Source organism: Bufo gargarizans, chromosome 8 (assembly GCF_014858855.1).
Source record: "Bufo gargarizans isolate SCDJY-AF-19 chromosome 8, ASM1485885v1, whole genome shotgun sequence".
NCBI classification, from domain to species: Eukaryota; Metazoa; Chordata; class Amphibia; order Anura; family Bufonidae; genus Bufo; species Bufo gargarizans.
Genome location: NC_058087.1, coordinates 20,330,061 through 20,356,043, shown reverse-complemented (window position 1 = coordinate 20,356,043; position 25,983 = coordinate 20,330,061). Strand labels below are relative to the sequence as shown.

Sequence of the window (25,983 nt, the reverse complement as noted above, 5' to 3'; positions counted from 1 at the left end):
GGGACATAATAGCACAAAACTGTAAAACATTACCATAGTAAAAATATTGTCAATAACAGGACTGCCTCTTTTTTTGTTTCAGAGTTTTCTTCCTTTTATTGTCAATATACATATCTTCAGGGCTCGAGTCCTGCAGGAACGCGTGGGAACGGCGTTCCTGCACTTTTTTCATAGCAGGAACGCCGTTCCCTTTCAGGGCCGCCTGTCTTTAACGCCGGGCAAAAGGACCAGGAAGCGGTGTACTCACCGCTTCCTGGTCCTCAGCTGTGGGCTGTGCAGGGCTGCGCACAGGCATGAGGGCCGAGGCGCTCTGTAACGTCACACTGTGCGCAGCCTTCACAGCACAGCCGACAGCAGGATCATCGCGTAGGAGGAGAGGAGCGGCGGCGTCCAGGAGCAGGAGAGGGTAAGTGTTTATTTTATTTTATGAGGCTGATGGAGAGGCACTGACTGGGGGCTGATGGAGAGGCACTGACTGGGGGGCCTGGGGGCTGATGGAGAGGCACTGACTGGGGGGGCCTGGGGGCTGATGGAGAGGCTCTGACTGAGGGGCCTGGGGGCTGATGGAGAGGCACTGAGGGGCCGCTGGTGAGAGGCACTGGGGGCTGATGGAGAGGCACTGGGGGCTGGTTGAGAGGCACTGGGGGCTGATGGAGAGGCACTGGGGGCTGATGGAGAGGCACTGGGGGCTGATGGAGAGGCACTGGGGGCTGATGGAGAGGCACTGGGGGCTGATGGAGAGGCACTGAGGGATGATGGAGAGGCACTGGGGGCTGATGGAGAGGCACTGGGGGCTGATGGAAGGGCACTGGGGGCTGGTGAGAGGCACTGAGGGCTGATGGAGAGGCACTGGGGGCTGGTGAGAGGCACTGGGGTTCTGAGCTGAGGTGTGATCCGAGGTCTTATTGGGGTCTTATTACCATTGGGGATCTTATTGGGGCTGTCAGCTGAGGTCTGATTAACATTGGGGGTCTGATTGGTGGTCTGACCTGAGATGTAATGAAAAATATTTTTTTTCTGGAGCAGCTTAGAGAAAAAAGGCCTCACAGTCTTCCACACTCCTTCTGCCCGGCCAAGCCAGCCAGCACCCCTGAGGCCAAGCCTGTCAGCACCCCTGAGGCCAAGCCAGCCAACACCTCTGAGGCCAAGCCAGCCAGCGCCCCTGAGGCCAAGCCTGTCAGCGCCCCTGTGGCCAAGCCTGTCAGCGCCCCTGAGGCCAAGCCTGTCAGCGCCCCTGAGGCCAAGCCTGTCATCGCCCCTGAGGCCAAGCCTGTCAGCGCCCCTGAGGCCAAGCCTGCCAGCACCCCTGAGGCCAAGCCTGCCAGCACCCCTGAGGCCAAGCCTGCCAGCACCCCTGAGGCCAAGCCTGCCAGCACCCCTGAGGCCAAGCCTGTCAGCACCCCTCAGGCTAAGCCTGTCAGCAGCTGATGGAGAGGCACTGGGGGCTGGTGAGAGGCACTGGGGTTCTGAGCTGAGGTGTGATCCGAGGTCTTATTGGGGTCTTATTACCATTGGGGATCTTATTGGGGCTGTCAGCTGAGGTCTGATTAACATTGGGGGTCTGATTGGTGGTCTGACCTGAGATGTAATGAAAAATATTTTTTTTCTGGAGCAGCTTAGAGAAAAAAGGCCTCACAGTCTTCCACACTCCTTCTGCCCGGCCAAGCCAGCCAGCACCCCTGAGGCCAAGCCTGTCAGCACCCCTGAGGCCAAGCCAGCCAACACCTCTGAGGCCAAGCCAGCCAGCGCCCCTGAGGCCAAGCCTGTCAGCGCCCCTGAGGCCAAGCCTGTCAGCGCCCCTGAGGCCAAGCCTGTCAGCGCCCCTGAGGCCAAGCCTGTCAGCGCCCCTGAGGCCAAGCCTGTCAGCGCCCCTGAGGCCAAGCCTGTCAGCGCTCCTGAGGCCAAGCCTGTCAGCGCCCCTGAGGCCAAGCCTGCCAGCACCCCTGAGGCCAAGCCTGCCAGCACCCCTGAGGCCAAGCCTGCCAGCACCCCTGAGGCCAAGCCTGCCAGCACCCCTGAGGCCAAGCCTGCCAGCACCCCTGAGGCCAAGCCTGTCAGCACCCCTCAGGCTAAGCCTGTCAGCAGCCCTGAGGCCAAGCCAGCCAGCACCCCTGAGGCCAAGCCAGCCAGGACCCCTGAGTCTGAACTGTAAGTAAATTATATATAAGGGGAGCTTATAATATAAAAAAGACGAATTACGCCTGAACAGACATATAGCGCAAATTCCAGTTTTTGTTTACATTTTATGTTGCACTGAATTTTCTGCGAAATATATATATATTATTTTTTTTTTGGGTGGGGGGGGGGGGTCGGGGTGGCAGGTGGATCTTTGGTGAGTTCCCACACTTTTTTTTCCCAGGACTTGACCCCTGCATATCCTAAATTATTAGTTTTAGAGCGGTGTCCCAGGAAAGATGAGTATGTGAACCCCTCATTAAGTCCAAATGGTGACAGACTGTTGAGACGATAAATCCATTTCGTCTCCTCTTGTTGCAGTCTTTTGTCTACATTACCTTGTCTGGGGCCTGGTTTTATTTTACTAATTCCCCCAAATCTCAGACTTGAGGCCTTTCCTTGATGTCGTGATCTTACATGTATAGCTAGAGTCGTGTCCTCTACGTTGTTAATGCTGCTGAGATGTCTAGATATCGTCTTCTAAGTTGCTGTATGGTCTTCCCTACATACAGTTTTGGCCGGTCACATTTAATTATATAGACAACTCCTGTTGACTTACTGTATGTAGTCTCTTATTTGATACTTTTTCCCATCTACGGGATTATTGAATGTTTTGGTTGGTGTTATTTGGTTACAGAAGGTACAGTCACCACAGAGGAATGATCCTTTATTTTCAAGCCATGTCTCTATTTTCTTCTTCTTCCGTACCTGAAAATGGCTCTGTACAAGGGTTTCTTCGAGGTTTTTCCCTCTCCGGAATGTTATACTTGGTCTTGTTGGTAGTACTTCATTTAGATCGTTATCTGCTTGTAAAATATGCCAGTGGAGCTGTAGTATCCTTCGTACTTTCTCACATTGTATGTCATATGTGCCAATGTACCGTATGATCTTGTTATCTAAGCCAGTTTTTTTGTTTGTCAAAAGTTGATTTCTATCCATACTTTTAGCTTTGTTATAGGCACAATTGAGACACCTCTTAGGGTATCCTCTGTCTATAAATCTTTTATACAGAAGGTCACTCTCCTGCTCGAAAGCTTCCATAGTAGAGCAATTGAGTCGAGGTCGTAGGTACTGTCCTACCGGTAATCCCTTTTTGAGGGGGGGGGGGGGGGGTGGATGAAAGCTTTTCCAATAAAATAAATTATTAGTAGAGGTAGGATTTCTATATACAGAGGTTTATACACTGCCGTCAGGCTCCATGGTTATCTTTAGATCCAGGAAGCATATGCTTTTTGACTGAATCTCAGCTGTAAATGATAAACCTACTGTGTTGTCATTAAGATTTTCGACAGTGAATCAGTGCGTCCCAAAAAATTTGAATTACATCTATATAAAGTCCCCAAAACAAAATGTGATTTGTGTATTTTTGATATTGCTCAGTGAACACAATTTGATCTTCCCACCACCCTAAAAACAAATTCGCAAAACTCGGTGCACAAATCGTCCCCATGGCTGTCCCCTTGGTCTGTAAATAATATTTTCCATTAAATAAAAAATAGTTATGTGTTAATAAAAAAACTTAAAAGTGATAATACAAAAGAATTGTGCTCTTGATATTTGGATGCCCTTTGTTTTGAGAGAGACTCTACAGCAGTGATACCAAGTTCGTGTTGTATACTTGTATAGACTGCCTCTACATCGAGACTTGCTATTAGTGTATTTTTATTACCCTGGATCTCCTGGAGCCTGACGACAGGGTCTTTAGTGTCTCCTAAATAAGACGGAAGGGACTTCACAAATGGGGAAATAATCTGATCCACATATTCACTTATTCACTCACATAGGTTTTGATTTTCCTGAGACTATTGGTCTTCCTGGAATTGATTTCTCTTTTTGTGGACTTTTGGTATAGCATAGAAGGAGCTATAGTAGGTCGGGGATTAAAAAGAACTTTAAATTCCTCTTTGGTAATTCAATTACTATCCACTGGATGTTTGAGAATAGTTTTCAATTCCAGAGTGTATTTATCAGTTCTCGCTTAGGAGTTTATACGTGCTGTCATCATTAAGACGTGTCATTACCATTGTTATATAGTCATCTTTGTCCATGAGCAGAACATTTCCTCCTTTATGTGAGGGTTTGATTATTAATTGCTCATTCTCTGTTAGGTCTCTCATAGCCTTCCTCTCCCCTTCTGTTAAATTATTATTTACATTATTACTTCTTGTTTTTATTTTTTGTAAGTCTTTTGTAACAATGTCTACAAACATCTGTATATTTGCCTATTTACTGAAGGGTGGGGTAAATTTGGACTTTGGAGTAATAGTACTGAATGGATGGGTAGGGGATACTCTTTCCCCCAATCCTCCCCTTAATAATTGCTCGAGAATTTCACGTTTCTGTATTTCTCCACAATCTCTTTTATTTTTATGTTCTTTATGTAAAGCTAATTTGCGAGCGAACAGATTTATATCCTTTACCCACATAAAGCAATGAAATCTATGGGCTGGTGTTAAAGACAGTCCCTTTCTTATTGATGTTTCATGTGCCGATTGTAATGTTAATTTAGATTATTTGCATTTTTTTTTTATCTGTTTCATCAGCAGTTACGTTTTGTGACGGTATCCCCACTTGTCGCTGTCTCTCAGTTGTACTCCTGGTACTAAAAAAGAGGGGGTTGGTATCATATTCGGATATGATATATTTGTGTAATACGCCCATCACTCACTAAGGGGGTCTGTTTTGGTATATTCTCCAGCCTGACCATAGGTTTACTGAACCAAACTCACAGCATCATTGGGGTTTTTGATGCTGTGAGTTGGGTCATTAAACCCATGGCTGAGCTGGGAAAAATTCGGACTCTGCACGCGTGAATCTGGCCTAAGGTTAATCGAAGGCGGAGTACACTAAAGTGAACCTGAAGTTTAAAATATATCAATAGAACCTAAGATCTTGCGGCAATCTCACTGTTAGGTAAGTTGAAGGACATCTGTCCGCAGTTTTGTACCTATGACACTGGCTGACCTGTTACATGTGCACTTGGCAGCTGAAGGCATCTGTGTTGGTCCCATGTTTATATGTGCCGGCATTGCTGAGAAATATGATGTTTTAATATATGCAAATGAGCCTCTAGGAGCAACGGGGGCGTTAACATTACACCTAGAGGCTCTGCTCTCTCTGCAACTGCCACTGGTCCACTTTGATGGACAGGACCAGGCAGGTGTGATCACGTTTACACTACCTGGCCATGTCAATTAGAGGGAGAGGGGGCGGCAGTTACAGAGAGAGCAGAGTCTCCAGGTGTAATGGTAACGCCCCCGTTGCTCTTAGAGGCTCATATGCATATAATAAAACATAATTTTTCTCAGTAATGCGGACACATGAACACGGGACCAACACAGATGCCTTCAGCTGCCAAGCGCACATGTAACAGGTCAGCCAGTGTCATAGGTACAAATCTGCTGACAGATGCCCTTTAAAGACAAGGAAAGATATATTTTAAAAAAAAATTGATAAATCTACATTAGGGTTGTTCACTTTAGAAAAAAGACGACTGAGGGGAGATCTAATTACTATGTATAAATATATCAGGGGTCAGTACAGAGATCTCTCCCATCATCTATTTATCCCCAGGACTGTGACTGTGACGAGGGGACATCCTCTGCGCCTGGAGGAAAGAAGGTTTGTACACAAACATAGAAGAGGATTCTTTACGGTAAGAGCAGTGAGACTATGGAACTCTCTGCCTGAGGAGGTGGTGATGGTGAGTACAATAAAGGAATTCAAGAGGGGCCTGGATGTATTTCTGGAGTGTAATAGTATTACAGGCTATAGCTACTAGAGAGATATCGTTGATCCAGGGAGTTATTCTGATTGGAGTCGGGAAGGAATTTTTTATTCCCCTAAAGTGGGGAAAATTGGCTTCTACCTCACAGTTTTTTTTTGCCTTCCTCTGGATCAACTTGCAGGATAACAGGCCGAACTGGATGGACAGATGTATTTTTTCGGCTTTATATACTATGTTACTATGTTATATTAACATAGGCAATCTCAATAAAATTCGCAAATTGATAGATTTCATTCGAGATACTGGTATTCAGAAGGAAAAGTACAAGCAAGTTTATATTGATTTGGATTCTCGGTGTAAGGTATATATGACTGACAATAAATTGGAGACATTGTCGAGGGGGAAAAAGAGGGGAGAATTAGAATTTTTTTTTTGTAGGGGGTGCAGTACATTAAGATATCTGAAGTGTTTGTTGAATTTTTTGTAACTTTACTATGTGACGATTTATTATTTAATATTCATAAACAAATATTAAGGGGGAAAAAATGTAATATAGAGTATGGCCCTGGCTCGATACGGTCACAAGCAAGTCACTGTAAAATTGTAGGATCAAACAATGAAATCACATTGGAGCAATCCCACGATTTCACTATGACTCACACATAATTACATCATGAATTCCAGGTTATAGAGAACCTCTTAGATGGCTACATTCTACCCAAACCTGTACTTCAAAAGGGCCTGTCATCTCTCTCTGGTTTCGAAAATACTTACGTTCTCCTGAAAATAACAATTCAGTGGCAGACTCTGTAGAGACACAGCCTATTGACAGGGGAAATAGTATCACCCAGCTGTCAATGTATTTATACATTTCCAAGTGGTATAACAGAGGAACAACAGAGCTCAGAGCTCTAAGAAAAGACAATCCAAAATACTTATATTATAGGGAATGCAACTATGTAGTACTCCAGACCCTATTTAAGTCAACCCTTCTAAGGACCAAAGGGGAAGGAGGTAACAGGAGAGTCTGCCTGATAACTTACAACTTTCATGATGGATTTCTCCCAGGCAATAGATTTCTGCAGCTGCTGAATGCAGAGTGATACTTGTGCGGCACTTCGGGCCTCAGACAGCGCTTTCCTCCAGATCTTCAGACCTGGAGCAATGTCATCTTCAGTCCTGCAGAAAAGATAATTGATAAAAAGAAAAACATGAGACGAGCTGAATTTTCCCCAGAAACGCACATACAGTCAATGACGATCATATTAAAAGCCAAGCAGCGACGAAACGTAGATAAAAGCCAATATGTGCAACGTTAAAGCGAAAGAATCGAATGCAGAGCACAGGTTGACTGTACGCTGAGAAACGTAGAGATAATCATATACAGGTTAGGTACAGGCTAAGCACTGACTGCAGCATTACTGACATACAGAACAAAAGTTATAGTACAAAGCACCATGCAGGATTACATGATTGTAAAAAGACACAGGAAAAGCTACAGAGAAAAAACAGGCAGGAAATAACACACTCCGCCGAGCACAGAAACACAGCGATTGGTTATATATAATAATATATATTAATTTCAATGACCTACCCGTCACCATCACCACTAATAGATGGTGCAGGAGCAGGGACAGTAACTGTGCCCACATTATCCAGTTTGATCTGAATGGTGGTACTTAAGGGGCTCTTCAGATACCTTCTCTCAATGTTCCTCTCCAAGTCAGTCAGCCTGGTTACAGCTATATCTAGTGGGTTGTCACTCTTCCGTTCTATAGAACATGCATTGCGGCCTTCATCTCCTGTGTGGTCTCCATCATGTTCCTTATGCCATTTGGCAACAGGTTTATGTTCGTGATAAACCAAGTCTTCCCTCTCAGAATCGAGCTCCGGGCACATCCAGCCCTAAGCAGCAAGAGAAACATTAGAACAAATTCTACCATTCATTTTCTGCTACATGTTTAATGCGGAGGTGGTGGGGGGTTTATAAATCAATGTATAAAGCAAAAAAAAAAATGGCGGAGCCACCAAAGTAGGAGGTGTGGGCCAAATGTGGTAGCTCTCACCATCCCTCATGTGGTTGAGGTCATCTCACGGTAAGTGATAATAGCAAGGGACCATGAGAAGGTAAGAAATATGGGCCTTCAAGGCGATAAAAGAAATATTGATTAAAGGAGTACTCTCTTGGTATGGTAGGCTACCACTTTATGATGATGGGGGTCAAACCTCTCAGAATGAAGGGGCTGCACTGCTGATTTGTTTTTGTTTTTTCTGCATAGCGCTGCTTCTGGCCACCAACGAAGAGGACATCGCGCTACATAAGCGCCGTGTCCAATTTATTCTTAGAATTAGCGGGGATCCCAGAGGTCAGACCCCACCAATAACCTTTTAATGTGGGAATAGCCCCTTTAAGGGATATGGTCACTTACGCAACACTTTTTTCTCACTGTTCCAATGCATGTTCAACACAACCACATTTCATATGGTCTTCGTTAAGAACTATTTGCAAAGTAGATTTAAATCAAAATAAAAAAAATTGAGTTGGAACAATCTAAAGACATTTGTTTTGCAAATAGAAATATAAGCCAAAGAACATTTTGGGAACCCAAGGATGGGGGCTGCTATGTAAGGGTGGCCTCTGGTGGACCTGGCCATGTATCTGAATGTATGGTTAAATGCTGACCTCCAAAGCCAGCTTCCAATGGGGATGTTTGCGTCTGCTAAACCTCATGTATTGGATCCTCTGGTACTCTGGAGGATCCATCTGACCTGAGCAGATATTCTACTCAGGCCTCCCGGTATCAGATATATTAGATTATAGATATTATTTATGGGTGCTTTTTTTTATTTTAGTGGGAAATGCTCTTTCAGACAGACACAAATATTAAAGCTCACTAGTTCCTGTGAAGAAGTAATTGAACCCTTGAAGATTACTTTAAGACAAAACATTCAACTCTTAGTGACAAGCAGAAACTCTTGCCTTCACTTGCAGACTAGCAGAAGCCACTCGTCTCTCCAGATCTTCCACCTGCTGGAGAATGGCGATATCCACCTCCATTTCGTGATCCTCCATGCACCAGTTCTCCACCACGTCTCTCGTCAGTTCTCCATGATCGTGTCCTTTTGTGTCTATGATCGCTATATGAACGATAGAAACATAGCATAACTGAGGGTCATCAAGAGCATTCGTAAGAGTTCCATCCTTTCAGATTTACGTAGACCGCTATGGATGAATTAACACATGATGTAAATGGTCAACCTCCTGTTACATTTCATGTTGTCCAGTAAGAACTTGACTGCTGGAACCTCCACTAGAAACTCTTTTTCTATCTGAAATTTGGTCTATTTGAAACTTGAATGGGCTGAAGATATTTGCACATTTTAGTTCTAAAAGGTGTAAACTGCTAAAGAAATGATCATTCTTATTCCTTTAACCATCTCTGTGCCTCAGGTCTTGGCAATGTTATGGTAAATTGAAAGGACAAACTATATGAGAGATCACAACCTAAAGGGATGTCCCATTACAACATATCCCCTATCCACAGGATAGGGGGTAAGTGTCTGAATCGGTGGGGGGCTTGTGTTCTCCTGTTATAATGGAGCGACGGACGTTCATGCATGCTGCTGCATCATTCAACTCTGTGGATAGGGGATAAATTATTATAATGGAAAAACTCCTTTAATTCACAGATTCCCTTTAATCCACAGGTTATGCCATCAATGTCTGATAGGGAGTTCTGAAAATAGCCTCATTCGGCTGTTGTCAGAACTCCCACATAAGTGAATGGAGAGACATACAGGTGTGGTCACCTCTCCTTTCCCCGTGGCAAACCAACTCTCGGATCTGAATCTATGGGACATTTAAGGCAAATTCTGTGGATATGATGTAATTGTTGAGTAATCTGTGGAGGAATTCAGCCGCACGTATTCCTTTCCCCTACAGCGCCATCACAGGTGAAAACAGTAATTATACACCTTCCCTTGAAATCTGGGGTCCTAAGCAGGGGATCCCCCTTTACGGAATTCAACCAGAGAGTATTTTAAATTGACTTTTTTAGACTTGACAAGTACTTTAAAGGGAACCTGTCAATACGAAAATGCTAATTAATCTTCAGGTAGCATATCATAGAGCATGAGGAGCTCAGCAGATTGCACAGCTCTAGAGGGCAGGCTGCCAGTCACTGATAGGACCTCCTCCTGGACTTCAAAGCCCGAATGAGCAGGAATGTATATATATATAAGGAAGGACGCAACCATCGATTTCAACAAAACTTGGTATACACATCTCTTGCTACCTGGAAAGAAATCTTGTGGGGTTCACAGCTCTTTGGGACGTACCGCTACTGAGATATTCCCCAAAAATTACCTGCATTAGGTAATACAAGCCTGCAAGTCTGTCTCTTCAAATCCCAACTGCCATACACACGGTCACATGTCCCTTATCAGCCAATAGAAGCTCGCAGGCCCTTAGTCTCCACATACACACAGTTTTACTCCAGGTTTTCATAACAACCCAGCCATTTTTCTTCACTGCTGTAGGTCAGCTTTAGGCTAGGGCTACACGACGACATAAGTCGCACGACACATAGGGCACAACTACACTGCTACATGTGTCACGCGACAATTTTTATAATGATAGTCTATAGTGTTGCACTGCAACTGCGACAGTCGCAGAAAAATCCATCGCAGCATGTCACATGTCGCAGTGCAACACCATAGCCTATCATTATAAAAATTGTTGAGACAAAATGTCGCGTGACACATGTCGTTGTGTAGCCCTAGCATTAGAGGGGCAGGGCGCTATAGAGGTCACTGTTAAAGGGGCGGGCAATGTGGAGGTCACTGTTAAAGGGGCAGGCAATGTGGAGGTCACTGTTAAAGAGGCGTTCACTGTGGATGTTACTGTTAAGGGGGTAGGCCACTGTAGAGGTCACTGTTAAAGGGGCGGACACTGTGGATGTCACTGTTAAGGGGGCAGGGGCCACTTTTAAAGGGGCAACTGCTGTGGAGGTCCCTATTAAGGCAGCGGGGTACTGTGGAGGTCACTGTTAAGGGGGTGGGCCCCTGAGGAGGTCACTGTCAAGGGAGTGGGGTGCTGTGAAACTCACTGTTAAAGGGACGGGCTGCCGTGAAGGTCAAAGTTAAGGGGATGGGCTGCTGTGGACGTCCCATTTTAAAGTGGCGGGGCACTGTGAGGGAGTCAGTGTTAAGGGGTGGGGGACTGTGGAGTTCACTGTTAAAGGGGCGGTGTGCTGTAGAGGTCACTGTTATGGGAGATACTGTCAATATCTTTTAACGACACACACAAACATTAAACAAAATAGATCAAATATACCCGTGTCCTTCTGCTAGTTTAAATCAATAAATTACAAGTTTTACTGAATGTTTTCCCATAAAATTATATATAAAGCTGCTCAGCTCCTCCTGCTCTATAACATGCTGCCTTCAGCTCAGATACCAACATGACAGGTTCCCTTTAAGTAATAATATTGCATGTTGTCTGAGAACCTGGCACTTACAATCTCTATTTTTTAGACAGGCTTGGGTGATGTAGTCTAAGTGCTTCTGAATTTGCTTCTGTAAAGACTTCTCTCGTATACCTCGAAGATTCAATACTTTCAAGAGAGATTTCAGATCGTCTGGATCTGTGATTCTCCACCAGCCAAACTGCATTTCTAGAAACCAAAAATAGCAGAAACGATTATTATTATTAAAGCGCCATTCATTCCATAGCGCTGTACATATGATAAGGGGCACACATACATAATACGGACAATTGCACTAATCATAAACCAGACGAGTAACAAACTGTTACAGAAGGAGAGAGGACCCTGCCCGTGAGGGCTTACAATCTACATGGTATGGGAGAAGGACACAGTAGGTGCGGGTGAAGCGGGTCATGGTGGTATAGAGGCAGCAGGGTCACTGGTTGTAGGCTTGTCTGAAGAGGTGGGTTTTCAGGTTTCTTTTGAAGGATTCCACTGTAGGTGAGAGTCTGATATGTTGGGGTATCGAGTTCCAGAGTGTGGGGGATGCACGGGAGAAATCCTGGAGGCGATTGTGGGAAGAGGTGATAAGAGGAGAGGAGAGAAGGAGGTCTTGTGAGGATCGGAGAGTGCGTGTGGGGATGTATCGGGAAAGTAGCTCAGAGATGTAGGGAGGGGACAGGTTGTGGACGGCCTTGTGTGTATTTGTTAGTACTTTGAAGTGAATTCGCTGGGCAATGGGGAGCCAGTGAAGGGATTGGCAGAGGGGAGAGGCAGAGGAGTAACAGGGTGAGAGGTTGATTAGTCGGGCAACAGAGTTGAGGATAGATTGGAGGGGTGCGAGAGTGCTAGATGGAAGGCCACAGAGGAGAGTGTTGCAGTAGTCTAGGCGGGAGATGATGAGGGCATGTACAAGCATTTTCGCAGATTCAAAGTTAAGCAAAGCGCGGATGCAGGAGATATTTTTGAGTTGCAGGCAGCAGGTGGTGGAAAGGGCTTGGATGTGCGGAAGGAGAGGGCAGAATCCAAGGTCACTCCAAGGCAGTGGACCTGGTTGACCAGGGAAAGTGCGCAGCCATTGATCGTGATAGATAGGTCTGTTGGGGGGGGTTGAGCAAGACGTGGGAAAGAGGATGAATTCTGTTTTATCCATGTTAAGTTTTAGAAAGCGAGAGGAGAAGAAGGATGATATAGAAGATAGACATTGTGGGATTCTGGATAGTAAGGTGGGGATGTCTGGACCAGAGAGGTAGATTTGTGTGTTGTCAGTATAAAAGTGATACTGAAAGCCATGGGACTCTATAAGCTGTCCCAGGCCAAAAGTGTAGATAGAGAAGAGCAGGGGACTGAGGACAGAGCCTTGCGGGACACTAACAGAGATGAAATGAGACGAGGAGGTGGTGTGAGAGTGGGAGACGCTAAATGTCCGTTATTGGAGGTATGATGTGATCCAGTAGAGGGCCAGGTCAGTGATGCCAAGAGATAAGAGAGTTTGTAACAGAAGGGAGTGGTCGACAGTGTCGAAGGCAGAGGACAGGTCAAGGAAGAGGAGGACAGAGTAATGTTTTTGGTTTTGGCTGTTAGTAGGCCATTGGTGACTTTGGTGAGGGCAGTCTCAGTCGAGTGGTGGGGTCGAAAGCCAGATTGTAGGCGGTCAAAGAGGGAGCAGGAGGAGAGGTGAGAGGACAGTTCAGAATGGACATGTTGTTCAAGTAGCTTTGAGGCAAATGGAAGAAGTGATATGGGGCGATAAATGGACAAAGAAGATGGGACAAGTGAAGGCTTTTTGAGGACGGGTGTAATGGTAGCATGTTTAAAAGCAGAGCAGAAGACACCAGAGGTTAGTAACGATAAGGTTATATGCTTGACACATTTTAATCATGATATTTTTTCCCCCATATTTATCAGAGCTAAGAAATCAAAGATAAAACTAACTGTATCCACGTGTACAAAGGCACTTAAGTGGAAAATAATATAAAAAAGTAAAAAAAAAAAGCAAAACACCGGCTTCAAAGTACCTTCTGGAATTGGTCGAGGGCTAGCAAAATCCACCTGTTTGGGTAACTCCACAGCAGGAGATGGGGTGCAGACAGATTTGTCACTTTGTGGCACAGGAGATTCACTTTTGCTGGTTTGAGCATTTGGGGTGATGAAAGCGTGCCCATTTCCTTCAGCCAATCCAAGTCCAAAACTTGGCATTGGAGAAGAAAAAGGGAGATTTCCTGGCGCTACTGGTGACGGCCATCCGTAAAACTGTAGTCCCATGAGAGGTAAACCAGGCTTCATCTAGATATATAAATTGACAATTATAGATGAGATCTCATAAGAGATGATTACCTATTTATTCATATTCATTAGGCTGTCATAGAGACATATCAAAAGTTTTGATTGGTGGTGCTCTGAGCTCTGTGACCCCCAACAGACCTCTAGAACAAGGAGAGAGAAGCGCTTGGGTGTCACCCTCTACTTGTTGCAGAGGATGGGATTAAGACGGGGCCTAACCACTTTCCATCATATCCAGTCCATCTCGCATACTATCCTGCAGAGGAGGAGGGCATGTTATGTGAGCACTTCTCTCTTCTCATTCTAGCGATCAGTGGGGATCTCAGCCCTCAGACCCCCACTGATCAAAACCTTTGATACGACTCTATGACATATTTAAAGTTTTATGAAAACTCAGTGAACCTTGGGTCCCATGGCTTTGCAGATTAAAGGGTCACTGAGGTTTGATAACATTTTTGATATATCATAGAGACATATGAAAAGTTTTGATTGGTGGGGGTCTGAGAACTGAGACCCCAACAGATCTCTAGAATGAGGAGAGAGAAGCGCTTGGGTATTGCGCTCTCTCTTCACTGCAGAGGATGGAATAAATATGGGGCCCATTGACTTTCGATTATATACAGTCCATCTCGCTACCTATCCTGCAGTGTGGAGGGCATGTTATGGGAGTCTCTCCTCGCTCAGACCTCCACTGATCAAAACCTTTGATATGTCTCTATGACATATGAAAAGTTTTATGAAAACATAATGAACCTTTAAAGAGGACCTTTCATGGATTTTTCTAAGTTTAATTAAATACCTTTCCTGATGCTGCCACCCTGCCTGTTTTATTTCAAATACCGCTCGTACGCTCCGCTGTGCCCCCTTGCTGTTTTCCCGCCAGTATGTTAATACTGAGCATCGGTACAGAGAGGAGGGGATGCCAGGGTTTCTCAATCGGTGTCTCCTCCTCCCTGGCTGTGACGCTCTCTGCTGTGATTGGACCGCGCTACAGCCAGGGAGGAGACACCCATTGAGAAACCCTGGCATCCCCTCCTCTCTGTACCGATGCTCAGTATTAACATACTGGCGGGAAAACAGCAAGGGGGCACAGCGGAGCATACGAGCGGTATTTGAATAAAACAGGCAGGGTGGCAGCATCAGCGGGGGGTACACCGCAAGGAAAGGTATTTAATTAAACAAAAAAAATAATCCATGAAAGGTCCTCTTTAAAGGGGTTTTCCAGGGATCAGCAACCTCCGGCGTTCCAGCTGTTTAGAAACTACAACTCCCAGAATCCTCCTTTCACTTCTATGGGAGTTACAAGAACAGCCAAGTAAATGTGCATGCTTGGAGTTGTAGTTTCACAGCAGCTGGAGTGCCAGAGGTTGCTGATAAAAATTACATAAAGGCTTTGAAGGAACACTTCATGCAAAATTGACTGCAACAGGAGTATAAAGGTACTTTCACTCGCATCAAAGATCTGCCAGAAAATATGCAGCATGCAGACTTCCCCATGTTATCGTATAGGGCTGAAAAGTGTCAACCTGTGCTCTGCTGCGGGAAAACATTCTGTTGTGGAAATAATGATGTGCTGCAGTTTTTCTAAAGCAGAATGACTCCATTGCTTTTGATGAGGGGGATGTAAACCACACAGAAATCTGCCACAAAACCTGCAGGAAAATATGCGCCTAAAAATCCGCACAAAAATTTGTACTAAAATCTGCACCTACGTATTTTTTGGCTGATTTTTCTGCCACACGTTAAGGCATCCTTAGTGCATTATGCTTTCCGCAGGGCCAAGGGTAGGAGGAGCATGACACAGTGATTCAAGATTTGGGGGGGTATGATCTCTCCTAGGGGAGTGAGAAGACTTATAGGCCATACATGCTCCTCTGGAATTCTGGGAAGAAGGGATGCAAACGAGCTCTTAACAAGCTCTGCCTCTAATGCCACCAGATGTAAGGCAGCCATGCTGTAAGTATGTTTGACCCTTTAAATAGGCCTTGAGATATGACTTGGACATTAAATAAGCCAGCACCTTATCTGCAGACAGAGATAGTACCTCCCAAATCCTGACTTCACCCAGTTAAGCCAGTACTCTCTGCTCTGCACTGATGAGGGGAAATCACCCCGAAACAGCTGGCTGCAGATGAGGTGCTGGCTTATTTAATATCCGAGTCATGTCTCAAGGCCTGTTTAAAGGGTCTCACATTAACTTATAGGATAGCTGCCTTACATTGGGTCAGAGCTTGTTAAGAGCTCATTTGCATCCCTTTCTTCACAGCGATTCAAAGAACACCAAAGAGAGAGTCCTTGTGTCACACATGACCCCCTCATGCCCTTGTGTTCCTTTGAAAGCTGAAACCATTTCTACAGAGATGTCCTGAAAGGGCATTTAATTCTCTTAATTTCTTCATAGCAACAGACTACACTCTGACAAGGCTGAATACTGTAGTCTGTTGCCAAGGAAAGGCTTTGGTAGCAAATCCCTGTGCATCTGAAGCTAGACTTTAATGGTACCTACTCACCTGAAGTGGAGACATGGTGAATGGACTGAGTCCCAAACTATTCTGTACAGAAGAGGAGTTCATGCCCGGGGATGGCACTGGTGAAGGAGACTGAGATGGTTGCTGAGATTGGCTGGTAGTCGCTACTGAGGTGGAATACTCTACGTGTGTTACTGAAGTGTCATCGCAGGGCGTCCGAGGAAGAAGACTGAACCACTGTCGGCTCTTGTCGGTAAGAGTTTTCAGCAGCTGTTCATTGGGAATTATGGGGGAGTGGTAAAACTTTCCAGCACCACTGACTATAGGACTGAATGGGTTCAAGTCTGTCTTTTCGGGGTTACATTGGGAAGTGCTGGCCTGCAGGTGGATGGGTGTGCTCCTGGCATTATGCTGGAAAGGCACAGGGCAGCCGTTTGGTGAAACACTTGCTTTCGGGGTTATAAAGTCGATCTCAGGGGGCATTTTGGCTACTTCTAGCAATTTGCTCAGTTTAGAAAAGGATCCAGGTTTTTGGAGAAATAAATTGGTGCTGTCTTTATCCTTGAGACATTTCTGTTCCGCAGCGCTGGTGTTCACGCAGTTAGGTTTCTCGTCACAGCTCTCAATGGCTTCTTCTTTTATCTGGATGGTTTCTGCTTGGCGTTTCCTCTCCCTCTCTTTTGCCATTTCTTCTGGACCTATACATGGATAACATGTAAAGACGCCATATAGATGGTAAGTACAGGGATCAATCCATGATTTAGGATTTGTAAGACCACTGCAAATAAAACGTTGTGTTTTTTTTTGTTTGGTTTTTCATATTCACCTGTATATAGATGTCTCACTTTAACAAATGGCATTTATCATGTAGAGAGAGTTAATATAACCCACTTACTAATGTATTGTGATTGTCCATATTGCCTCCTTTGCTGGCTGGATTCATTTTTACATCACATTATACACGGCTCGTTTCCAAGGGTTACAACCACCCTGCAGTCCATCAGTGGTGGTCATGCTTGCACACTATAGGAAAAAGCGCCAGCCTCTCTGGTGGCCGAGACCATGTTAGTGCGCATTAGCACGCATGCACAGCAGTTCCTTTTCCGCCACCTCGTATCTGTGCTGCAGCAGAGGCCGTAATCCCTGGAAACGAGCAGTGTATAATGCGATGGAAAAATGAATCCAGCCAGCAAAAGAAGCGATATGGACAATCACAATACATTAGCAAGTGCCTTGTATTCACTTTCTCTACATAATAAACGCCATTGTCTGAAGTGACACAACCCCTTTAATGTTACACAACATTCTAAGGTTATACAGGGGTGCAGCAGTGGGGTGGTAATTGCAGGGCATGTTGAGGGATGCCAATGAGCTAACTTGTCTTGACAGAGGCACTTACATACTGAGGGTATTTACATACTGGGCTAGGGCTGCAAACTGAATGCTTGTTCAGGGTGAAGAAAGGCAACTCCCAACATGTACATCTTACTGAGTGCTCAGATGTCATGTGAACAGAACTTATCGCATAAAGACTGCACCTCATCTTAATTTAAAGGGAGTCACTAGACAGGAAATTTACTGTTAAACCAGGTACAGTGTCTTGTAGGTCTAGCTCACCTGAATGTAATGATACCTACACTTAGCAATCGGTTGCTTCCTTCTGGAGAAAAAGTACTTTTAATTCACATGCAAATGAACAATTAAGTGCACTAAGGGTGGGCTCAAGCCACTTTGTGCACCCTTGCTTCTCCTGCCTCCTCTTCCAGCCCCTCCCTCTTCTTCTTCATTGAATGGACCACATTGCTGCATAGTCATTTCGAGGGAGCAGGAGGAGCAAGGGCATCAGTTATGCACCAGTTTTCTAGTGTCTATTTGGCGCAGATTGTGGTGCAAAGGTTATTTGCGCTGGAATGCAATCTGTGACTTTTCCCAGCTCCTGCCAGGTCTAAAAAAGGGGAAGTGGCATGGGCCGGCAGAAAATGGTCTAAATATAAGCCAGCAAGGAACACTTAGACCGGCAGTGGATGCGGCAAAGTTATATAGAGGCCGGAGCCTCTACATAACTTTGGCGGATCCACCGCCAGCGCAAAGGGTTATAGACGCCATTTTAGACGCCGGCCTTAATAAATGATCCCTTAGGTTCCTAATTAAGCCCTCACCTTCACCACTCTCCATGCCTTCCACAAATATGCCACCGCACTGTGGAAGAATCCAGTACCTACGCCGGTACCGATCTTGCCCAAACATCATAGAGCGCAAGGAATGAGATGATTCAAACAGCTTCTTCCTGTACTGGTTTTGTTGCTGTGAAGACAAGATATGGATTTATAAGAAGGGCTCTAGTGCTATACGGCGTCAGTCTACAGAACGTGACATGATTTACAGGGAAGACCCATTTATTACCTTCAGAAGCTTTTCAATCTGTTTCTCCAGTTCTTCTACAGTTGCCGTCTGATCCCCATCGTCCTATCGTTAATAAAAAAACGTATAAGGAGGTGAAATTACACACAGTCAACATTTGGGGTAAAGAAATGAAATGGACCACCGGAGAATTCTAAAAATTGACAAGCTGCAAGGTTGGGTTTTTCCCAAGGTGATAAGCTGGTGAGCTAAAAGTGACAAGTGCTCTCAGGGGTGTATGCGGAGGAAAGAGGACCCCATAACAGAAATCCATATGGACCATCCCCTGGTGAGGGCTGTCCGTCAACAGCTTAGCCATGCAATCAACACCCCAACCATTCATTCTCCCCCCGTTGTGTGAAGTGGAGTTGGATATTTTACAGATTTCATAGCTATTACAAAGGATGGGGGGCCTGTTACAGATTTATGTATAGGTAGGAAAGTTTAAAAATATATTTCAAACTTTTTCAATTCTCTAAATATCTATTATATATTTGTTAATCCAGATAACTTCTCACACAGTACATTAATGTCCTGTACCTCATCATCACAGCTCTGAGACTTTTTCCCTTTTTTATCGTCGTCCTCTTCTTCGTCTTCATCTGCTGGGTCATCAGTGTCATCCTCATCGTCATCATCAAAGTCACTATCTGTGCCCTTCCGTCTTCGTTTCCTGCCAGGTGTGGGGGTGCCCAATAAAGGGTGCTCATCTGCACCTTCGGGGCCTGCAATGGAGTCTCGCTTTCCAGTTTTCTTTGCATGTATTATTCTCAGCCTTTGTGAAAATTAAATATAACGATCGTGAGTTGGTTCTTTTAATAACTTTTCACCCTTTTTTAAATGCTGCTTATCAGCAAAATGCTCAGCCTTCTTGCCAGCCCCTCCAATTTACTACCATCAGATCCCTATGGTATTGTTAGTTCCTTTCATTAGACTTGTAATTAGACTGGGACTGGCAATAGGAACACACACACATAAATGTCCCCCTATTAGGCTTTTCTGACATTGGTCTAATGCTTATAAAAAATTCTTAATTAAAATAAATCAATAAATAAATCAGTAAAAAATTCTGAAACAAAACTTACTTGCGAAGCTTGCCTTCCACCATCCACTTGTCTCTCCTGAGATTGGACATGTGGTCTAAACTTTTGTCAATTTCACTACAATTGAAAATAAAAGAAATGATTTCATATCTAATAATGAAGCAATGTAATGGATAGGATTCATAGAAGGACATATACCTAACAACACTTTTGCTGCAGGCAAGTTCATTAACCAGAAAAGCAAACACTGATGCCTTTTCTGCTGGGGTATGTGCTTGGAAGCATTTGGTCTTAAGACTTTCGGTGAATTCAGTCTGCCCACAATGCGCCTCCATATAGATCTGAAGGATCTCAGACACGTTGTCACGATTGATGCCGATGTTCATCAAATGTTCCCCAAGGGCGGTTTTGGCCTTAAAGAGAAAATCAAAAAAGGTAAAAACCCAACAAATTTTAATAGTAAAGCTATAAATCTGGATAACCTTGATAGTTCACTAGCAGAGAATAAGTCTGGTCAAGAAGAAAATGTGGGCATTGGTGGTAAGGGCTGGCACAGACTTAATATTGTGCATACCCAGCATCACCAACAAAGATGAAGAAGGAGTTTTATAAAGGGGTCTCCAAGGACAGAGACTGTAAATGTCCCCTCCTTCTTGCTCCACCTCCGATTACACTCACTGTCTACAACAGGGATCAGCAGCCTCCGGCACTCCAGCTGTTCAGAGACTACAACTCCCAGAATGCTTCCTTCCTAGTGACAGAATCAGTGTAATATCTGGGTGGGATCAGAATGGCTTACTGGCTAATACCTCACATCTCGGTGGTCTAGATTGATGAACGTGTTACTATTGATGTCCATTTTTGTATTAATTTCTAATTGCTGACAAAGCTGTGATATTTTACCTTGTATCCTGGTGGGACTCCGGGATCACACACGGCAGCAGATAGGAGTCTTACTAGCAAATCTAAAACCTCTCCCAGGCTCTCCCCCATATTTAATAAGCCTTCTTGAAAGATGTTTAAAGATGGGATATCTTTATGAATGTCAAAGTCCAATACTTTTCCAAAGTTACGGAGGAACTGTACCACCATGAGACAATTGGAGAATGTGCTACCAGACAGGATCAATCCCGGGATACGTAGAAGTTCTGGCAAGGGCTGAAAGAAGAAAGTGAAAGGTGATTAAGCATCACTTTAAATTGATTACATGTTATGTTAATAAGAAATAGCACAAAGTTGGCCTTTGGGTGACACAATTCCTAATTTTGAGGGAAGATCTCACAATTTCAGGTTGCAAAAAGTACTCAATGGCCATCCATGAAGAAACCAACCTATAGTAGTACTATGAAAAACAATTGTCTACTAACATCATAAAAATAATTTATAAGGGTACAGCTAAGCCAGACACATCGCAACTTCTCAAGACAATGACATCTTGAAGCTTCCAATATCTTCTGTGAATTGATTGTTTCCACGATGGCATTAGGTTCCATAGATGAAATCTGTACCCTAGGAGGTCTTCATGCGCTTACCTTCTGGTCAGCCAAACACATATCTTCAGTTGGCTTCTTCAGTTCCTTGGCCAGTTCCAGTTCTAAGCGACGTTGTTCAAGTTTACGCTCCTTATTCAGGCGTTTCTCATCTTGTTTTTCTTGTTTTAAACGTTCTCTCTCCTATAGGAAAAAGTGCAATAAAATGTAAACCTAAATATTGACATTTCTAATGGTGACCCATTATTCCAGGGGTCCAGGAATGTGCCCAGGGCACCAATGGGGTCCAAACAAGGTACTTTTTCTGTATTCAGATAAGGAAGTGAACTGTGTATTTGTCCCATAACCTAGCTACAGCACCATTACAATGCCTAATAGCAACTTAATACTTTTGTACTTCCTCCCAGCTCGTCATTTCTTACATTGCACTAACAAATAAAAAATATTCCTATACTGAAACTTGATCAGCGGGAGTCCCATGGCTGGGACCCCTTTTCCTCCTTAATCTTCAGAATGAAGGAGCAGCGGCACCTTCCTGATGCTCTTGGCTACTGGATATGCAGGGAACTATGATGCAGCCGGATGCACTTTAAGAGATTCTGTCACCACGATCATGGACTATTATCTGAGGTAATACATGAGTAGTACTGCACATAAATCCAGATTCCATTATTTTTTTCCTACTGCTCCCCCATTCCCCTGCTGTCAGCTCTCAAAGCTTCACTGAAGTACACAGTTCAAACTGCAGGGGCACCCAAAGACCCTACAGTGAAACTTCCCGGTGGGCCGATGCCCAGGGAGATGTCTGAGCCCTCCTCATGGCTGCCAGCCAAGTAAGTAATCATCTGACTCAGTACATATGCACCTGGCTTGCAGCTGCAGGTTCCTTCTTAAATCCTGAATTCAACTGTATTGCTATCCTGAGGCAACTGGAGTAGAAGAACAGAACGTGGTGATAAGCATCTTCTGGGGAGGTATTTTGTGCTGCTGGAGCTTTATGTTGGGGTGCACTGTGGAATTTGTTTCAGCTGAGGCAGTATATTCTGCTGCACTGTGGTATTTGGCTCTGCTGGGGTGGTATTTTGTGCTGCAAAACAGTATTGCTGGCTCCACCTACTTGAGTTGGCCACACCTACGTTTGTTGGCTTTGTCTATCAATTTGGACCCGCCTACAATATGGGGTTACTTTTAGTTTATTTCTAGGGCCACTTTATGTTCCCAGTCTGCCCCTGCTGGACTGCTGTGCTAACATATGGCAAAAGACTCCTGGGCACATGCGCAGCAGTCCTAGCAATGTATTTCAGTGCAGCTCTGAGCGCTGACAGCGGCAGAACAGATAGCAGAAGCAAAATAAAAAACAGTGACCTGGACTCTTTATCTGCACCACTACTCATGTATTACCTAAGAAAATAGTCGAAGATCCTAGTGACAAATTCCCTTTAAATATTACAGCAAGTGGCTGTGCTGGGAATCTCGCGCGGTTCGCTCTCAGCGTGTGTCGCGGATCCAGAGGTCAGACCTCCACGATCACGTTGACTTTGACCCCCTTCACCTACCTCTGCCTTTTTACGAGCTTCTACAGCCTTCAGAAGCATTATGTGCTGCCTTCTCCTCTCTCGTTCCTAGCAAAACAAATGCAGAATAAGATACAGAAAGCCAAATTCACCATAAAAAAAATAAAAAAAAATAAAAAAATTAATACACAGGGCGTTTGGTGGACATGAAGCTGAGAGTTGCAGATTTAGCACTGACACTAGTCACAGTGGATGCTATCGATACAAGGCACATAAGGTCATGTTGTGCACGTTTTAGTCAAGGTTTAGGAAGCGGGTACACAATCATAAGCGGTAAAAGTAAAAGCAATGAAAAATGAAGACGGTGTAAAAATAAAATAAAGACTTGCACAAAGTATACTTATGTTCAGCTGCAGCATGATGTTCCGTTGTGAGGTCACTAACAGGATAGAGAGCATAAGTACTGGCTGAAATGGGCCGGTCACCTCATTACCATGTTTAAAGGGTGCACCCACCTCTGAACGTCCCGTCAGATTATATTGTCTACATGAAAGCCTCATTCACACGTCAGTGATTCACGGGCGTGTGCTGTACGTGCATTCTACTGACCGCACACTTTCCCATTCGTTTTAATGTGTGTATTATTTTTTTTTTAGCATGGTCCGTGGATCCGTGGTTTCATGCTCTATTGTGTCCGTCCATTATGGTTCTCGAGTCCATAAAAACATGGATGCAACATAGACTATTAGGCCTCATGCACACGACCGTTCTGTTTTTTGCTGTCCGCAAACCGCGGAAGCCACCCGTGTGCATTCCGCAATTTGCGGAACGGAACGGGCGTCCCATTGTAGACATGCCTATTCTTGTCCGCAAAACGGACAAGAAAAGGACATGCTATATTTTTTTTTGCGGGGCCTCGGAACGGAGCAACGGATGCGGACAGCACACAGAGTGCTGTCCACATCTTTTGAAGTGAATGGGCCCGCAACCGAGCCGCAAAAAACTGCGGCTTGGATGCGGACCCGAAAAACGGTCGTGTGCACGAGGCCTTAGGAGGAGATGCTGTGGAAATGAATTAGAGGATTGCAGCTCTGAAGCATACAGAACTGTGAATGCAGCTCATGACTCAGGATTAGTACCAAATAAGTAATGTAGTGTATTTACAAAGTTATTCAAGTTCTAAATGAGGTTCGAACCTGGTCACACCCTTTAAAATGTCCCATATAAGGGCAAAACTCGTGCCAGCAGGATCTTCACCGATATCACTCGCTGAGCCGATAAGATGGTCGTGGAGGTGACATGCCCATTTCCAGCGCTTAATCCCTACTTTCTGGCAGCTCAACCGTCTAGAAGTCTATTTGCCTACATTGGAGTGCCGCCCTTGGGGCCTGTTTGAAGAATATGCTAGAAAACTGCATAGATGGCAATTCCCTGCTACAACATTCTGATAAGCTGTGGTTTCTGTTTTTCGAGGCTGCTCGGAGTTGCACACGCGCCAGATTTATTCACAGTCAGTGATTTCCATCATTGATTTTGAGTACTGTTGAGCGAATGGAGCTTTGGATTCGAAGTCGATTCACTTCAAACTTCTATTTAATGCTGCACGGAGACGGCAATAATATGTATGGGCTCCGGCGAGGCGAAGTGCGTTATGCCCGAATTCACACCAGACTTCAGTGAATAACTTCGACCATCGATTTTTTTACTTTTTAAACAATGTCACAACATGGATCCAAAGCCGACTTCGGATCCATGTTTTAAAATGGTTTTAAAGTTCAAAAATCAAATCCCGAAGTTATTCACCAAAGTCCCGCGAGACTTCGGGAATAATGAATTTGCCTCGCTCATAAGTTTGGATGCTGTACGGAGACAAATATCCGCACAGCATTCAAACGAAATGAACTAACTGTGAGCCAAAACCGTGTGCGAGTCTCATGCACACAACTATATCCATTATGCGGTCCGCAAACCACGAATCCGCAAAATATGGATGTAGTCTGTGTTGCATCTACATTTAGTTGACAAGTATAGGACGTGTTCTATCTTTTGGCGGAATGGAAATACGGATGCACATATGCTTTCTACATCCGTATGTCCGTCAGCTAAAAAGATAGACTATATCCGCAAAATGCAATGCAAGCAATGGGTCCGCAAATAACATGTGGATGGCACACGCACCACATCCGTATTTTGCGGATAAATACGGTCGTGTGCGTGAGGCCTTATACCTTATATCTGCGTAGCCTGGATTGGAAATCACTGACCAAACACTGACTGTGTGAATAACGCCTGTCGGTGTGTGCCGTTCTCTGCAGCCACGCTCTAATACTCATAACAGTATATTAGGGAATCGCGTTATATGTGTATGCAAACATGAGGTCTGTTTATGAGGAATATAAACATGCATGAATGCAAAAAATAAAAGGATTATCCGACTGTGGCTCCTTGGATGCACTGCATAAAGTTAGTAACGCTGCACCTTGCAGGATTCCTCTTTTACGCTACGTATGCCTCTCGATAGATATAACTGGTGCAATGAATTGCTATATGATATAAGGCTCGGAATTTAGGAAGGAAATGTTCTGCGTTTTCCAATGCAAATGTGAAGGGGGCAGGATCATCTAAATATATACCTGTCAGCTTAACGGAAATAAGAGATCAGCAGCGTGACACGTATTAGTCTGTCCTGGGTTAATTAGCGGATGTATGCAATGCACTGCGCTGTTAAGCCATGCAGGGGGGAGATGTCATATGACAGCAGCCAGTGCTACACTTTATGCATTGCTAGGACAACCATATCACAACCAAAAAAAATTAAAAAACAAAAAAATCATGATGCGGTGTTAAGACGTACAAAAATAAACATACCCATACCATATCTAGTCTATGCCTCTCCAACTCCTGGTAGAAAGAGTTGGCACATCATTATGAAACAGAAATAAATGCAGATTACAAAATAACCATTTGTGAAGAAAAAAAAAGAAAAAAAAGGTCAAATTACCCCCAGAAGCACCCAAAACCAAAGCAAGGCAGGTAATACGTAAGCAGGAAATATGGTGCAATTATTATACTACTAGTCGGGTATCCCAATTATACTGCTGCTAGAAAGGAGTAGCAATAAATAGATTTTGCATCCCGTGTACAGGATCGGGCAACAAACGGGAGAATGGGCGCTAGTGACATCACCGGAGAATAAAGAAGCGAGGCTCCTTTAAGGAAACGAGTGCAAAAGAAAACATGGCCCGAAGCGTCCAATCAGATCACATTTTCATAGGAAATGCCTTCCTTTGCACTAATCTACATAAATAAGAGCCACGGAGTCATGTGACCCTATGATGTCATTACTTGGATATCAACTTAGCTTCCCACTGGATGTAAGAAGGTGGTAGGCTTTAAC

General features: G+C 44.5%; 1 protein-coding gene across 1 annotated transcript in view; it reads right to left on the bottom strand.

The window, feature by feature from the left end:
- The window catches only part of BAZ2B (bromodomain adjacent to zinc finger domain 2B), a 172,780-nt gene that overhangs the window by 8,026 nt on the left and 138,771 nt on the right, over nucleotides 1-25,983 (bottom strand). Inside the window, 15 exon segments of the mRNA XM_044302621.1 lie at nucleotides 6,946-7,081; nucleotides 7,497-7,807; nucleotides 8,883-9,040; nucleotides 11,422-11,577; nucleotides 13,407-13,674; nucleotides 16,182-16,837; nucleotides 18,299-18,443; nucleotides 18,543-18,605; nucleotides 19,080-19,314; nucleotides 19,625-19,699; nucleotides 19,781-19,995; nucleotides 20,486-20,740; nucleotides 21,115-21,255; nucleotides 22,629-22,694; nucleotides 25,461-25,487. Of these exon segments, the coding sequence (XP_044158556.1) occupies nucleotides 6,946-7,081; nucleotides 7,497-7,807; nucleotides 8,883-9,040; nucleotides 11,422-11,577; nucleotides 13,407-13,674; nucleotides 16,182-16,837; nucleotides 18,299-18,443; nucleotides 18,543-18,605; nucleotides 19,080-19,314; nucleotides 19,625-19,699; nucleotides 19,781-19,995; nucleotides 20,486-20,740; nucleotides 21,115-21,255; nucleotides 22,629-22,694; nucleotides 25,461-25,487 (2,907 nt within the window).